General features: G+C 49.7%; 2 protein-coding genes across 3 annotated transcripts; both read right to left on the bottom strand.

The window, feature by feature from the left end:
• Positions 1-103: 103 nt before the first annotated feature.
• Positions 104-12610, bottom strand: wdr62 (WD repeat domain 62). Of its 2 annotated transcripts, XM_084673980.1 has the most exons (32): positions 12090-12610; positions 11668-11825; positions 11218-11309; positions 11062-11124; positions 10611-10668; positions 9776-9946; positions 9335-9472; positions 9014-9196; positions 8743-8903; positions 8324-8513; positions 7972-8136; positions 7671-7834; positions 7435-7526; positions 7213-7338; positions 6965-7035; positions 6729-6850; positions 6549-6624; positions 6360-6471; positions 6189-6252; positions 5960-6085; positions 5755-5849; positions 5580-5644; positions 5182-5481; positions 4873-5030; positions 4667-4785; positions 3944-4084; positions 3648-3759; positions 3314-3413; positions 3084-3150; positions 1508-2356; positions 1315-1409; positions 104-1199 (listed from the first exon to the last, which is right to left on the bottom strand). In XM_084673980.1, the coding sequence occupies exons 2-32, from the start codon at positions 11803-11805 to the stop codon at positions 840-842; spliced, it is 4773 nt and encodes a 1590-aa protein (XP_084530106.1). In that variant the 5' UTR covers positions 11806-11825; positions 12090-12610; the 3' UTR covers positions 104-839. The 2 variants fall into 2 exon arrangements, with proteins under 2 accessions (XP_084530106.1, XP_084530105.1); XM_084673979.1 differs by having other exon boundaries at positions 11668-12610.
• A 117-nt stretch (positions 12611-12727) lies between these two features.
• LOC146257736 (THAP domain-containing protein 5-like) lies at positions 12728-15267 on the bottom strand. Its single transcript, XM_084673981.1, is given in 6 exon segments — positions 12728-13146; positions 13251-13437; positions 13749-13807; positions 13810-14532; positions 14689-14872; positions 15102-15267. Coding segments are annotated over 6 exon segments (1386 nt in total). The 5' UTR covers positions 15179-15267; the 3' UTR covers positions 12728-12990.
• Positions 15268-15502: the final 235 nt, after the last annotated feature.

Raw genomic sequence — 15502 nt, forward strand, 5'->3', positions numbered from 1 at the left:
TAATAAAACTACTAAAATTTAATGTGAAATTGTATCTCAGCGCAACCACAATCGACAGTAATCCATAACTGGCTAGTTTCTCAATAGCATTGTTACAATACAATTTGATATGATTCAATTCGTTCCTTTAATGAAAACATTATACACATATTTACAATAAAACCGTACACTTTTGCACAAGGCAAAACAAAGGGGCAACTGGACAAAATATTGCAGGAGTTAGAATGATGATAAATATACTACTATCCTGTAACTAAACTAATTAGGATGAGTAAACATAATACTGAACTCCAATTGAGTGCCTGATCGAAAGAAAACTTCAGTATCAAAACTCCAACAAAATGACATTTTTTAAATAACACTGACATTTTAGTCATTTTTAAGTGGTAGTAGACACTACCACTTAAAAGCAGACATTTTACTGATTACAAGACAATGTCCTGTTAGTGTACACAACATTTCACAGTGCAACTTAAGATAGTTGCCATAGTGATGGCAAGAGTAAGAACAAGCCCCATTACAGACAGGAGAGAAAAGAACACAAATATGGAGAAAAAAAAAAAAAAACATTTATAAAATAAATCGAAGATATAAATATCATACAAATTTAAAATAGTGTGAAAAGAAAGAAATTGCACTTGAATAGTGACGATCGAACTAAATGCATTTCGTTTGCTCTAAAATAAAATAAAAACAACTAATCTAATGAGGATCATTAAATGTCGAAAAGGTGCCATTCATAAAAATGTTCTTTGTGGAATTCTGGTTGGAAAGCGAAACATATTTCAGCGTAAACAACGGTGTCAGAAGCAGAACTTCCAAGGCAGGTACAGGACACATCAGTGACTGTCCATCTTTCTCTCTGCGATCTGTAGCAACATTTCAGAGTACTTTTCCAACAGAGCCACAGTCCTGTCGTCTCTCAGCTGGCGGCCGGGGGAGTCCTCCACAGGGGCGGGGCCAGAACGCCCGTCCTCCACAGGGGCGGGGCCAGAACGCCCGTCCTCCACAGGGGCGGGGCCAGAACGCCCGTCCTCCACAGGGGCGGGGCCAGGACCCCTGTCCTCCACAGGGGCGGGGCCAGAACGCCCGTCCTCCAAACACAGGGAGTCCAGCTCACTCTGGACCGATGTAAAGGCTCCCTTCAGGAAGCCCAGCATCTGCGCCTGCTGCTCCAGACCGTCTGACATGGAACACACCTGCAGGAACACGGGTTCAGACAGAAACCTCAGCACCGGTTGAGAAAACGTGAAAGCAAAATTCTACTCAAATATAAACAGATTCTGCACTTTACTAGCATAGCATCGGTCTTACCTTCTTATAAAAGCTGACTGTTCTTCTCATGGTGTTGCCCAGTTCTTCAACAATCTGTTTACACATCTGGACGTTCACAGTTTCCTCCACAGAATCTGTGATGGGCGGAGCATAAGGCAAAGTGAGGTTGAAAGAAATGACCACCTGTGCAGAACTAAATCCTACATAACGTAAAACGTACGGGTGACCTCACCCGAGTTGGAGGAGTTTGAACACTCCTCTGACCCTTCTGATGGTGGCACGCTGTGCCCAGGTGGAGGGCTGGCTGAGGGCTCAGAGGTGCGACAGGACTGCTGGGGTACACTGGCCCGCAGCCCTTCCTCCTCCCGGCGCCTGGGGCCACACGGGGACTGGGACCTGGCTGGGCTCTCTGTCCGCGTGGTGGGGCCCGGGCCGCGGGCCTGCTGCCCTCTCCTGGGCGTCAGGGTCTGCTCGATGCTGCTGATGCGCTTCTTGCCCTCTTTGCCCAGAGAGCGCATCTCCGTGGGGGTCACTAGGGCCGGGCGGCGGGGCGAGTCCACAGTGCGCCGCCGTGTCTTGTGGGACAGGGAGGGCGACATGCAGGACGGAGCCGGGGCCTCGGGCATGGCCAGGTCCAGGTGGAGGAAAGCTCTTGCACTGTGATTTCCAGGAGCAGGAGAGGGAAGATGAGGCTGGCTGACAGGAGCAGAATACACCAGCGAGGAGGGCAAGGTGGTGCTGGTCGGGGCCACGGGAGGGGGTGCCGAGGAAGAAAGGTTCTCTTTCCACCTTTCCGCCGTCAGATCTGGGATGGATGAAGACCTCCCCTCCATGGGTTCACCAGGCTGCTCGTCTGTGGGGGAGATGTTCAGACCCTCCCCTGCCGCGTGGCCCTGGGAGATCTTGGCCCTGGAGCTGGCTGTGGTGCCCATGTAGCTCTGGCGGCAAGGCCGGGAGAGGAGGTCCTTATCCTGGGCATCGAGGGAGCATTTCTGGCCTGAACTAGCAGGCGGGGCCAGGGGCTCTACCGGGGCAGTGTTCTGAGAGAAGGACTGTGACGCCAGAGTCTTGTTTGTAATATCTGAAAGGGAGACCATTTGAAAGCATGAGGAGGTGATGCATGTACAACCAAAAACACAAACCTGGAGCCCAACTTTGATCAGCACCTGCTGTAAAACCGACACCATAGATGAGGAAGAAGCCAAAACATGAATCCAGTGTCGTTTTAAAAGATACGAGTCGAAAAGAAGAAAAGGCCCTTTTCCCTTTAGATAGAGTGAATTCCAAATCATATTCCTGTGTGAATCCCCTGGTAGATTGTTTGACACGCGCACACACACACAGCAGCAGGGAGTCTCTCTCATCAATTCCCATGTGGACCACGTGGCAGGGTAGAGGGATTCACACACGCACACACACCTCCCAGGGAGTCTCTCCAGTGGATGACAGCTATGGTGTTGCGGCTGCGTAGGGGCCGAGGGCGAGGATGAGGGCAGCACTGGGCCTTGACGGAGCAGCCCCGTCTCTTTAGCGCTGCAGGGTGACACCTTAGCGCTCTGTCTGGATGTGCCAGCAGCAAAAGCCATATCAGGCCACTGTCACACATGCCACATCAGTCCAAAGCCACAGGCTCCCCTGTCACTGCATGTCTCAGTGGATTAAGTGATACGGCCAGGGTTTGTTTTCCCCCCACATGAGCATGGAGATGGGAGTGACCTCAGTGGTGTTGAATCCTTCAGCTGGAGCTGGGGGACGCGTGAAGGTTATAGCTGTCCGCAGATATGTCTCATCTAGCCCTGCAAACTCACCACTGTCTGGGTTCCCCGCTTCTGAACGTTCCGTGGCACACGACTCAGGACACAGCTTTGAGTCGACCTAAAAACACAAAAACAAATCTGTCCAACTGATTTGACAGCGAATACGAAAGCGGACTCTCCAAAGCGGCTCTCTATTGGTTCTACAAGTGTGGGCATGTTGGTCATCTGGTGTGTTACTGTGTGTGTGTGTGTGTGTGTGTGTGGCTGGAAGGGCCCGGTACCTCTGGGATGCTCTGGGGGGTGCTGGGGGACTGGTCGCTGGCCTCCTCAGAGATCCTGGGGTGGAGGCGGGCATGCCGTGGAGCAGGAAGGAGTCCAGGGCTGAAACAGTACAACAGAAAGTTCATTTGGAGCATGACTATAGGTCAGAAACATTCGTTTTTTTTTTCGGTACTACAAATGAATGGAGATTGATCCCACACAGGGGGCCCGGTTCAGGGGCCTCTTCCCCACTGAGGGTCTAAGGACAACAGCAGCCGTGAGACAGGAAGTGAGACAGGAAGTGCCGGGCGCGAACGCCGCACCGAGCTGGACAAAAGGTGAGGAGCGACTGACCGGACGCGGCTCTGGAAGTGAGACAGGAAGCGCGTGGAGATGCTGAGTCGCGGGTTCAGGAAGTGGCTCTCGGCCGGCTGTTGCAGGCTGCGGGGGTCTGTGTCAAACTTCTCTGCAAGGGGGGGGGGGGGGGGTCAGAGGGCAGGAGAGCACGTCCGTGTCAAGACACGCAGGGAAAAGGTAAACCGGCAGCACACGGCATTCATGTTTTCATCAGAGAAAGCGAGGTCTGCTACATCATGGCCGGTGAAGACCAGGCATACATGACATCCCAGTAGCACTGCATGATTCCCTACCTTCACTGGGCAGATTGTTGGCCAGAGTGTCAAAGTGTTGGTGCAGCAGTGTCTCCCGTTGCTCTTCCTCCTCCTCCTCCTCCTCTTCCTCCTCCACCCCTGAGCTGCCCGTTGAGCTCACCTGACTCAGGGAGTCTGTGTCTACAGGGGGATACAGCATATAGGCAGTGCCAAAAGCATTGTGGGTTACGGGTCACAGACAAAACAACCCCCAAGATTAGTGTAGTTAACAAAGCCCTCATATAGAGGGCCTTGCAGCCTGAACACAATGACCAGGGAAGGACCTCGTCCAGGTAGAGGGCCTTACAGCCTGAACACAATGACCAGGGAAGGACCTCGTCCAGGTAGAGGGCCTTACAGCCTGAACACAATGACCAGGGAAGGACCTCGTCCAGGTAGAGGGCCTTGCAGCCTGAACACAATGACCAGGGAAGGACCTAGTCCAGGTAGAGGGCCTTACAGCCCGAACACAATGACCAGGGAAGGACCTAGTCCAGGTAGAGGGCCTTACAGCCTGAACACAATGACCAGGGAAGGACCTAGTCCAGGTAGAGGGCCTTACAGCCCGAACACAATGACCAGGGAAGGACCTAGTCCAGGTAGAGGGCCTTACAGCCCGAACACAATGACCAGGGAAGGACCTAGTCCAGGTAGAGGGCCTTGCAGCCCGAACACAATGACCAGGGAAGGACCTAGTCCAGGTAGTTTAATTGGGGTTCTTACCGTCCTGGTGCTGGTCTTGGCTCCCAGCAGACCCAACACAGCAGGCGCTGTCTGGACTCAGCTCCTCCCCAGCCCATACCTGCCTCCGCTCCCGCTTCTGGTCCCGCACGTCAAACTCTCTACACACACACACACACAATACACTGTAAGGCACCTTGACAACACAGGACTGTGGGGTTAACAGACACATTGAATGTGGAACTCACCCCTCTCCGCTTGTGGACAGGGTGGTGCTGTTGGCAGGGTAGAGCACAAAGTCACTCCGCTCCAGGGAGCTGAGGCCCGGATCAAACATCTCCTCACTATCTTGCAGGGCCAGGAAGTCAGGCCTCTCTGGATGGGACCCACATGTTTCACTTGACCCCTGTACACAACCCAGAGGAACAGGTCACAGTTAGAGGGGCTGGGGGAAATCACATCAGACAGCATCCACATCTCCAGTCCTCATTTGAATGTCTAACCTCGCCTTTAGGGGAACACCACCCGATTCATGTCGGATAAATAATGATCCTCACCTTTTCATCTTCCTCTTCATCCATCTCCTCTGGCTCCTCCTCCTCTTCCTCCTCTCCTCCTAGAAGGCTATCCAGGCTCTGAGGGTGGAAGTAGGGATCATCCTCCTGCTCCTCCTCCTCCTGGTCCTCTTGGCCCTCGGGCCGCCTGGGGCTGGGGGACAGGGCGAGCTGAAGGCTCCTGGTGTCGAGGACCGAGCGGAGGGCCTGGGGGTCCAGCTGCTCTGCCCAGCGGCCCCGGGGCTGCTGGGGCCCCAGCTTCACCTCAGCTGCCGGAGGGATGGTGGTCCCCACGGCCGAACCCTGCAACACACACACACACACAGTGAGAGGAGAGTTAACATCAGTAACATAACAGTAAACATGAGACTCGTCTTCTCTTGGCTTCAGTTGAGTGTTACCAGTTTACGGGCCCACATGGGCAGTTTGCCGTTCGTTAGAACCATGGGATCCAGATCTGGAAAGTCTGAGGAAGAAACACAAATAGACTAATGGAAATAAAATGTTAAAAAATATGACCAGATATCCAAAAGACCTGACTGAATCCCCTCTCTTTAGCTGATCAAGTTCTCTGACCATAAGTGACGTCAAATCTAGCAGGGGTCTGAGGGTCCACCTCTTCCTCCTCCTCCTGGGGCAGCAGGCTGGGTCCTGTGATGAAGGTCTCTCTCCTGGGCAAACACACACACACACAAAACGTTCAATACAGCAGTGCCCTCTTCTGCTCAGCTGCGTGCATCGGCACCGCCTGAGGGAGGGGTGGTGGTGGGGCGTCTCCTACCTGATGGCCTGCTGTTGGGTGGCAGGTTGGGCTGAAGGCTTCAGTCCTGCTCTCTGCTTCATCACAGCCAGTCTCTTCCTCATGGAGACAGTCATGTGGGAGTCCAGCTTCCACACAAACACACAGCTGGGGAGAGACAAGCACACACACACACACACACCTCAGCTGAACTGAGCGCAGAGCAGAGAGGGGGGCAGAGTCTCGCGGCAGAGATGCTGGAGATGTTTACCTGTCTCCAGATACCGTGATGAGGTGACGGCAGTCCTGGCTGAATCTCATACACGTCACAATCTCTATGGGGGGGGGGGGGATTAAAAGTGAAGAAGACATCACATGATGAGAGAAAAATAAATACATAAAGTCATGAGTCAAAAAGGCAGGAAGAAAGCAGAGAGCATACCCGAGTGTCCAAACAGGGTGGCCACACATTCCCCTGACTCGTAGTCGAAGATGCAGATGTTCTTGTCAGAGCAGCTGGTGGCTAGGTATGTGCCTGAAGGGTCCAGCTGAACCTGTTTCCATAGAGACGCACTCGTGAGCACAGCAGGAAAAGAATACGGTCATTCATAGCCTATCTGAAAAGCCTTACCTTTAGGAGGGTGCCCTCATCACTGGTTGAGCCCTTGAAGCACTTTTTCATTTTTCCAGTCTTCACATTGTACACTCTGCAACAGAAAGGGAATGTTCTACGAGGAAAAACAAGGTGTTCCACACAGTCTGAACATTAGGAAATTACACAGGTAACCACTGTGTTTGTAAGTGGCGGTACCTGATGTTCCTGTCCTGGCAGGCAATGGTGGTGTGCGCGCGAGTGGCATCAAGGTCCATATCATACAACGTGGTCTTCTCTACCACGTGGTGTGTGCGGGAGAAGTTTAAACCTTCCGGCGTCTGGAGAAGACAAAATAAAAAATTTGAAAAAGCTTCCCAAAACGGCGGCCATGTTTACAGCTGAGGTAGATGTGGAGCTGTGCTCGCTGCGGCTCGGAGAGGGAGGGGCCTCACCTGTTCTGCTGTGCGGAAATAGATGCTCTTGTCGGCTCCGCAGCTCACCATCCGCACCTCGGGGCTCACACCTGCAAACGCAGCCACACCGCGACGCTCAGCAGGGGGTGGTGACGCAACGACACAACACATTACCCTGGACGCTTCTCACAATCCGATTCAGACGACGTCATGTCGCTCGGCACCATTGAAGGACAACCACTGGGCAAGCGAGGGGAGGGGGAGAGAGACGACCCATCTCCACAGACCTGTGAACTTAATGGCTGTGATGGAGGCCGAGTGGTCGTAGACGGTCTGCTCTAGGGTGTAGTTCTTCTCCATGTTGAAGATGTGAATGAGGCGATCTCTGCTTGCGGACGCCAGCAGGCCGAGGCCTGGGAGAGGGGAAAAGCCGTCAGCACTCCCTCCCTTCTGGACTGTCCCTGGCCTACGGTTTCTACAGAAGCTTTTGCCCCCCAAGGACCTCTCACCTGTGTGTGTCGGGGAGAACTCCAGGCACAGCACCTCAGAGTCGTGAGCCTCGATCTTCTGGAGCTCGTCCATGAACTGCAGGCCGAAGATCCTGTGGAGGGAGGAGATCACCTTTGGAGACCGCCCGCCTTGTACACGCGAGCGCCAGAGCTAGACCCTGAAGGGGGGGGGGGCGCCTGAAGGTCCCCGTGAAGCAGAATCACGCTCTTCTACCCGTGTTCTGTCGGGGTCTTACCGGAGGTTGCCGCTGCGATCTCCCACGGCGAGGTGTTGCCCATCGGGGCTGACGCTGAGCACACGGACACCAGCCTTGCCGTCCATCCCAGCACCCTCTCCTCGCCCGCCCTCCGCCCGCAGATGCTGGGTGTCCTCCCCGACGTAGACGATCCTCATCAGGTCCTGCCGCAGCCAGCAAACGGGAGGGAGGAACCCCAGCAGGAACACAAAGAAAACGACGTAAAAACAGAGCCACCCGGAGCACCGAGGGTGAGAGGTGTCGTGGGTGGTGCTGGCGGGGGGCGGCGGGCGGGACATACGTGGCTGTAGAAGTTGCGCAGGCAGCCGGGGCCCGGGGTGCTGGACTGAGCCTGACCCTGCAGGGGGTCGCCGTGCCACAGGCGGATGGTGTTGTCGGAGGAGCAGGTGAGGAAGGCCCCCGCAGGAAGACAGGCCAGCGATGGCTCTCCCATGTCAGGGTAGGTCTGACGCAGAGAGATGACACGACATTATTATTATTATTATTGAGTGTCGTCGTCGTCGAACCGGCAACCTTTTGATTAATAGCCCGATTCCCTAACAGCTCAGCCATCTGACTATTCGTATGTCGTTTTGGACCAAAGCGTATGCTAACAGTGAAAGCTGCCCAATGGAAATGTAGACGGCGTCTACCTCCACACTCCAGACACAGCCGCTGTGGTAGAGGGCAGAGTAGACCTTCCCCACGTTCCTGACGTCACGCACGTCCCACACGTACACACTGTGGTCATTGTACACACAGGTCAGGTGCCTTGTCACAGGGTCAAAGGTCAGTGCCAGGGAGTCTGGGTACTCTGCCTCTTGTTTGGCCGAGAACAGGTGCCTGTGGAGGTAAACGGACAAAAGGATATGAAAGGACACGTTAGACCTTGGGATGTCTTGTGTTTTTTGGACAATAATCCCCTTTGTTTAGGAGTTTCTCGCCCCAGGCTTCGGAGCCTTCAGTTTCACATGACTATGACTCAGTAGACGTACGACAGTGTGTGTGTGTGTGTGTGTGTGTGTGAGCATGTGTTCTGTCCCAGGAAGCTCTCGTGGAGCAGAGTTCTTACTCTGGCAGGATGCCCTGGGTGATGTCAACCCCCAGGCAGTGAGGTCGGTGCAGGGTGGCGATGTAATGAAGGGTCTGGGGGCTGAAGACACGGACGGTGCCGTCAGCACAGCCACAGAAGATGTAGACCTCGCTCACAGACAGGCAGCGGGCTGAGGTTGTCTGTGAAGAGGTGGCGACAAACACCCACGGATTGGATCGACAGGAACATCAGACCCAACTATTTGAAACTCGAGTCATTCAGGGAGAATTTTTTCAAGCCGACGTCTGACCTTGAGGTCGACCCAGGTGTCCAGCATCCTGCTGCTGTTGAACTGACACAGCAGCCCCGAGCTGGTGATGCAGTAGGTACTGCTAGCCATCTTGCCCCGCCCACAAGCCAATCCACAGAACATGCTGTTCCGCTGTTCCCCTAGTAACCCCGACCGGCCAATTAAGGGCACCGTGCTGTTAACCTAGGCGAAGTCATACAAAAACAAGTGGTCATCATCACAGACATGTCATCACAGACAGGTGATAACACTACTGGCACAGGGAGAGGTGTCACAATGTCACAGCGAGGGCGTCCCCTGGGCGTGTGTCCTGCTCCTCACCCGTCTCTCCTTGGAAGCATCCAGGTACCAGAACCTGATGTGACGGTTTCCCGCGGTGACAAAGTAGCTGTTGTCCTCAGAGAAGGACACTGACTGCACCTTGCTGGACACCTTGTTGGATGCGATCACAGTGCCTTTCTAAAGTCAAGACAAAAAACTAATAAGTTAATAAGGTTGGATTTGTCAAACATTTTGTTTAACAAATCCTAAAAAATCTGACCAAATGAATGTGCAATTAGACCATATAATCTCTGATCTGTAGGGGGGGGGAATATATATATATATATATATATATATTTATTTTTTATTGTTTTGTCATGAGCTATGACAATCCCTGTGCCCATCCATATCACATTACACAAACATATGTAGTTGAGCGTCTACGTCTGCCAAAGGCACAAGCTACTGCCCATGTGCAGGCCCTCTGTACGAACGACTCACCCTCCACTCCCAGACACTGACGGTCATGTCATGCTGATAGCCCACAGACACGATGTAGCTGCTGTTGGTGGAGAAGGCCACGCAAGCCACCCCATACTTGTGGCACTGGACCTCTGCCACCTGTGTCCTGTCAGCCACCTCCCACACTCGCACACAGGGCATGTGACCACTCTGCCCGGAGACAAGGATCGAGTTAGAAGCAGAGGGAATCAGCGGAGACAAGTGGGGTGAAACTGGAAGCCATGTCAATTCTTCTGACATGATGAGAGCTTGAGGGTGAGGGTGAGGGGAAGGGGGAGAAACAGCTTTCGAAAGGCAAAGTTGATACCAGAATAATCTGTGCAAAGTTAAGCAATCGCACAGTGAATTATTGCATACATCTAGAAATAGAATTGGTTAACAGTTAGTCAATTGACAGAAACGCTGGGGGGATTTCTCCTTTGTACTAAGATCTTAAATTACCTATTTGTTATAAAGATTCATTTCTATCCTACAGTTGTAGGCTAGTACCTATAACAGTGTACCCAACAAATAGAGGCTATAATTGTTCAAGTAGAGCAAACTCAATCAGGCAGAGAAATAACCTTACGTTAGTGATTCTTACTTTTTAAAACATTGAGGGCCATTACCTAATTTCTAACAAGAACACCATTTCTACACAAATTTCATTTACGTAACATTTAAAATTCACCCTAACAGCGAGACACACACAACATGCATTATCAAGCTAAATTGTCTTGATGCGCCAACATTTAAATAGGTACAGCAAAGTGCACATCCACCAAACAAATCCTTCTCTTTTTTTCTTCTTACATGAACATGTCCAAGTACTTACCTCACCAGTGACCAAATATTTTCCATCTTGAGAGAACGCCAGGGCAGTGAAGGTTTTTCTGGGAAACACAAACACAGAACAGGCTTAATGAGAGTGCTGGTCAGTATTACACTGGGAGAAAATCTCATTTGGCAGTAGCTACTCCAATAAGATGTATTCTGACATCTAACCTTGATGCTTTATTCTTTGAATTGCCTAAGAAGACAGCCCTGAGATGGTTAAATAGATTTTCACTCTTTAAAAGTATCAGGTGGCCTTCAAATAAAAAAACAAAAGTAATTTCTCTTTTAACAGTTTGGTTGGCTGTTGCCATTAAATGTTAAAGGTGTTGTTGGAGTGAGCAGATACAGAAATATTCATTATTTTGAAGCCTTTCAATTTGCACTAGCGGTGAACAAGTTTTGATGACTAGTTTTAAGTGCTGGAATCAGGAGAGAGCAGAAACGCACACCTTGATGTATTGAGGATGTGAAACTGTTTGTTTTTCTTTGGATGAAGTATCACAATAACACATCTGAAACAGAAGACAAGTGGATTAGTCAATTGAACAAAAGCGTTGGTAAAGTAGTGTTCAAAACTACTTCTATCGTCAGCACGGTCCACTTACCCTGCAGGGTAGGCAACTAAACCCGTGTTCGGGTCGCAGGCCAAGCCACTACCGTTGGAGGTGGTGATTCCATGCACTCTTTCAAGAACAACCTGTGAAAACATAGCAGTTAGCACTCCAATCACATACTCACAGAGACTTGCAGTGCAGTATGCCGTGTCGTATTTTAGCATTTAATCAACTGCAATTCTGAGGCGAGATGTAACCTAACATGGCAATGCAGTCCAGAGACAATACCAAGCCTTTATAGAGGACTAGAAGCGAGCTAGCTCACAACATCAACTACCCAAAAATTTGATCAAAGGCCGTGACTCAACTGTACTGCTTGTATTTAACGTTAAATCTGAACTAGCTAGTACCAGGGTGTCACGCAATAAGACTAGCTACTAAGCTAGAGCTAGCTAAATTGCAAAAAAAAATGGGTATGATTGGTTAGTTACATAGTATTACCCGATTGAGAGTAGTCCGTCTTTGGCTTTGTCGACTTCTTCGCCGCATATTTGTGGCAGCAGGCGCGTTGCTCATCACTTTCCTATTTCTCGATGGAAATGAAGTTATATTTGCACCTCCGTATGGTCCCTCAGCCATAGCGAGATTAATTTACCCCGCTGAAACAGTTGTCTGCTTTTGTTAGCGTTCAGATATTCGCCACTTTGCGATGTTCCTGATAGTTAACGTTACGGTCGGTGTTTAAAGTTAGCTGGTGGAAGCCAACTTGGTTCATCAGGCTAGCACTACTAGTAGTCTTAACTTATTTAAGCAAGCTAACTTAACTTAGCACAAATGTTAGAGACATTTCGTAAAGTTATAAAATGATGCCAATATAGTATTTGGTCATGACAGTCACATATAATTTACACTGCAAAACATACTTCCTCCGCAAACACAAGTTTCTATGTCAAATACTTCAATCGACTTCGCTCAGTACGGAAAGTCAGAGATGAAACCTGAAACTTTTGCCTACAACGTATTTGTAGTCTTTAAACGGAACGCGCGACTTTATTTCAAACATACACTGCCCCCGTTGATTGCGCGAACAACGTCGACCCGACCATCAATTCTACTCCATGATTGGTCTTCAACTGAAGTGACGATTTATTGACCGTCATTGGGTACACTCGTTTTGCACATAGGGTGATGGACCGTGTGAGACGGGCAGTAGCAAGTTAATTCGAATGCAGCTTCTTGCCTGCCTAAATAGTATGATGAGTTCCGTGTCATATTAGAGATCGTAACTTGGGGCAAAGTCTCTTCTGATGCACCACGATTCACCAGTCGTATGTTGACTCAAACACTCACTGCAAATCTAAATAGTCAGAACTTGGTTCACCGTGGCGTAACTCGAGTACATGAAATATTCTCTAAATGTTAGGCCCCACCCAGAACGGCTCAATGGATCTCCCGCGTACAACCTTTTGACCCCTCTCCCAAATACACATGGTTTCTACGTCCATTTGGTTTTTATGGGGTTTCACATTTTTTAATAGTAAAATAACAACCCTACAGGCTATTGGAAATCAATTGTACTTTCTTTATCTTAGCACACAAAACCAATATTGGAAAAAAAACAACTGAAAAACAAACCATTGTTATATAACAGATCCTCAAAATTATTCTCAAATTCAGAATTGTCAGTACATTGAAATCCCCATAGGAATAGAAAATATAACTTGTGTGACAAATGCATTTTCTGATATAAAAAAGTAAAGATGGTTTTCTCTCAAATTCAAGATTGCAGCACTGTACACCTCGGAAATGAGTCACAGGGATCTCTCAGAGTTGGGAGTTAGAATCTGCAATCCCATCCCATCCTCTCACTTCCTCCTCTTCATCATTTGACTGGGTGTACAAGTAAGCAGTGTGGTCTTCATAGATGATAGCCACAGTTTCACCAGCATCTGTTACTGCTGCACTGGCCTGTAAGTAAGCCTGGAAGGAGAAGCAGAATAGACAAAGAACATTACTATATAACACGCATGTCTCAACAAGTAATACTCCGATTACCTAGTCAAACATTCTTTTTGATTCCATACCCTCTCAAGAAGCTGTAGTCGTTCCTCGTTCAGGATGTTATTTTGTCTCAGTTGACTGACTGTCGCCTCCAAACCCAGAAGTTTGTCCAAATGTCGGCGATGTCTCTGTTGTAGAATTTTCACTTTTTTCTGGAGTTCGATAACTATTGCTTCAAGCTGTGCTTTGCTCAGGCTATTCTTGTGATAGCTACAACACAGAAGACATGGCAAACATACACCTTAGTAAGGCAGGATACACGGGACAAGCATGACCAATATCAAATACATCTGTATTCATTTACATTGAGTCATTTAGCAGACGCTCTTACCGAGAGCGACTTACAGTAAGTACAGGGACATTCCCCCCGAGGCAAGTAGGGTGAAGCGCCTTGCCCAAGGACACAACTTCATTTAGCGCGGCCGGGAATCGAACCAGCAACCATCTGATTAATAGCCCGATTCCCTAACCACTCAGCCATCTGACCCCCTATTCATACAACAATAAATCAACAACCATACCGGTGCTCCTCCAGCTGGCTTCCCTGCTGCTCAGTGTCATCGTCATCATCCAGAGCGTCCCCTCTCCTTCCTCCCCGACGGTCTCAATTCTTTCCAGGGTCAGGATCAGGGAGGTGGGGGAAGGTGGCGTGTGTTTGGACACTATGGGGAGCGTGGACACGATGGGTCTGGAGCTGAGAGCGGACGACAGCACCGTGTCCGGGGAGATGCGCAAACCCGCGGACGATCCGCCGCACAGAACGTTGGGTATGGTTTCAAAGTACGCAATCACCTGAGCACCGTCTTCGTCGAGGGGCGCAGGTGGGTCTTTGGTCTCCGGGACAACGTTCTCAACGCCCAAAGAAGCTACAGCCTCCGCTGAGGAGCCTGTGTACTCAGACACGAACAAGTCTTTATCTGCAGTGTGAATGGCTGTATGGATCCCACTCACCCCCTCCTCTTCCCCATCAGCATATGGCCCTTCTGATACGACCACAACTTCAGCATGCTCCCCACAGTCCAGCCCACCAAGATCCTCCACAGTGTGGAACAAGGCCAGAGGGTAATCTGCTTCAATCCTTCCTGACAGAGGGAGAAGGGACACTACAGAGGGTCTTGATTCTACCGACACTGGCTCTCCAAACTGCGTGGGGTCAACTGTTATCTCGTAGAGTTGCACTGTAGTCTCACTGTCCAGGTCCAGGGTCTCCCTTAATGTCGCTCCGTCATCAGAGGAGGTCATGTTTAGTGTGCTGCTATAGCGACGCCTTTTGTATTTCTCAAAATGATCCATGCCTTTCCTTTTCTATCAAACACAAATTGAGAAATAACAGTTGTAAACTCATATCAATGGCTCAATTGTAAACAATATCTGTAATCTTTACAATAAAATATTTGAAAGGCATAAGCTAAGAAATAATTGAAACACAATCTACTATCACATATTGCCTATGCTTCATACCTCAGGTTTCTGGAAGACTGTGGGCACCGCGTCATTTTCAAGATAGCGAATTCCCCAACGCAACTTGAAGCAAGAAGACGTGAAATGATCGTGGCAAATGTACTGGTGACGGGACGGGATCCAGTCTTCACGGCCCATATTCTTCAACCACTGCTCCAACCGCTCTGGGTCATGCAGTGGAAACCTGTCAGAGCATGCAGAGCAGGGCACTGTCACACATAGTTTTATCTCATTTGATTTAGGCACAGAAACGACTAAACAACCAAAACACAACTTAATTTAGAAAAAACACCCCATCACTAAGTGACTCATCATTATTGCAGTTGACAAACTCTCAGACAACACAATCGAAAGACTGGCTGACAACAACATTAATGGGAATACTATTACATCACATATCCATGCACGCTTACTTGTAAAAACTCTTCCTATCCGAATTCGTATTTCCCGAGTCATTTTTACAATTAGGTGCGGTACAATACTTTGGCATCTTGGTAAGGCGAACTTGAAGGCCGACGATAGATATTGCAAGGTGAGTCGTAAGATCAACCTGTGGCGGTGCGTCAGCTGTTGGCTGTGTAGGATGACGCTAGAAACATGCGACTTGCGTCACGCATGCGGTACGCTCCATTCCTGAATATTCTAGAGGGTGAACTTCCTCGTGTCCCGCCACTTGTCAATGGCATGCATGCGAAATTAAAATAAAGTATATGACAAGCCTAGTAATTACTCGATTTTTTTCTCCAGTTAATCAAGTAGCAGTATCCTATTTTAATTCATGGCTTATTTTGTATGTTTGTTTATGCCGAGCTAG

This window comes from Hypomesus nipponensis, chromosome 15 (genome assembly GCF_054491055.1).
Source record: "Hypomesus nipponensis isolate SF chromosome 15, ASM5449105v1, whole genome shotgun sequence".
NCBI lineage: Eukaryota > Metazoa > Chordata > Actinopteri > Osmeriformes > Osmeridae > Hypomesus > Hypomesus nipponensis.

Excerpts from the sequence above, each read along its gene's own strand:
- wdr62 (XM_084673980.1), bottom strand. The coding sequence starts at position 11,805 with ATGGCTGAGGGACCATACGGAGGTGCAAATATAACTTCATTTCCATCG. Across the intron at positions 9,197-9,334 it reads ATGCTTCCAAGGAGAGACGG|GTTAACAGCACGGTGCCCTT; the intron begins GTGAGGAGCAGG and ends GACTTCGCCTAG. Across the intron at positions 7,036-7,212 it reads CACAGCCATTAAGTTCACAG|GTGTGAGCCCCGAGGTGCGG; the intron begins GTCTGTGGAGAT and ends CTGCGTTTGCAG.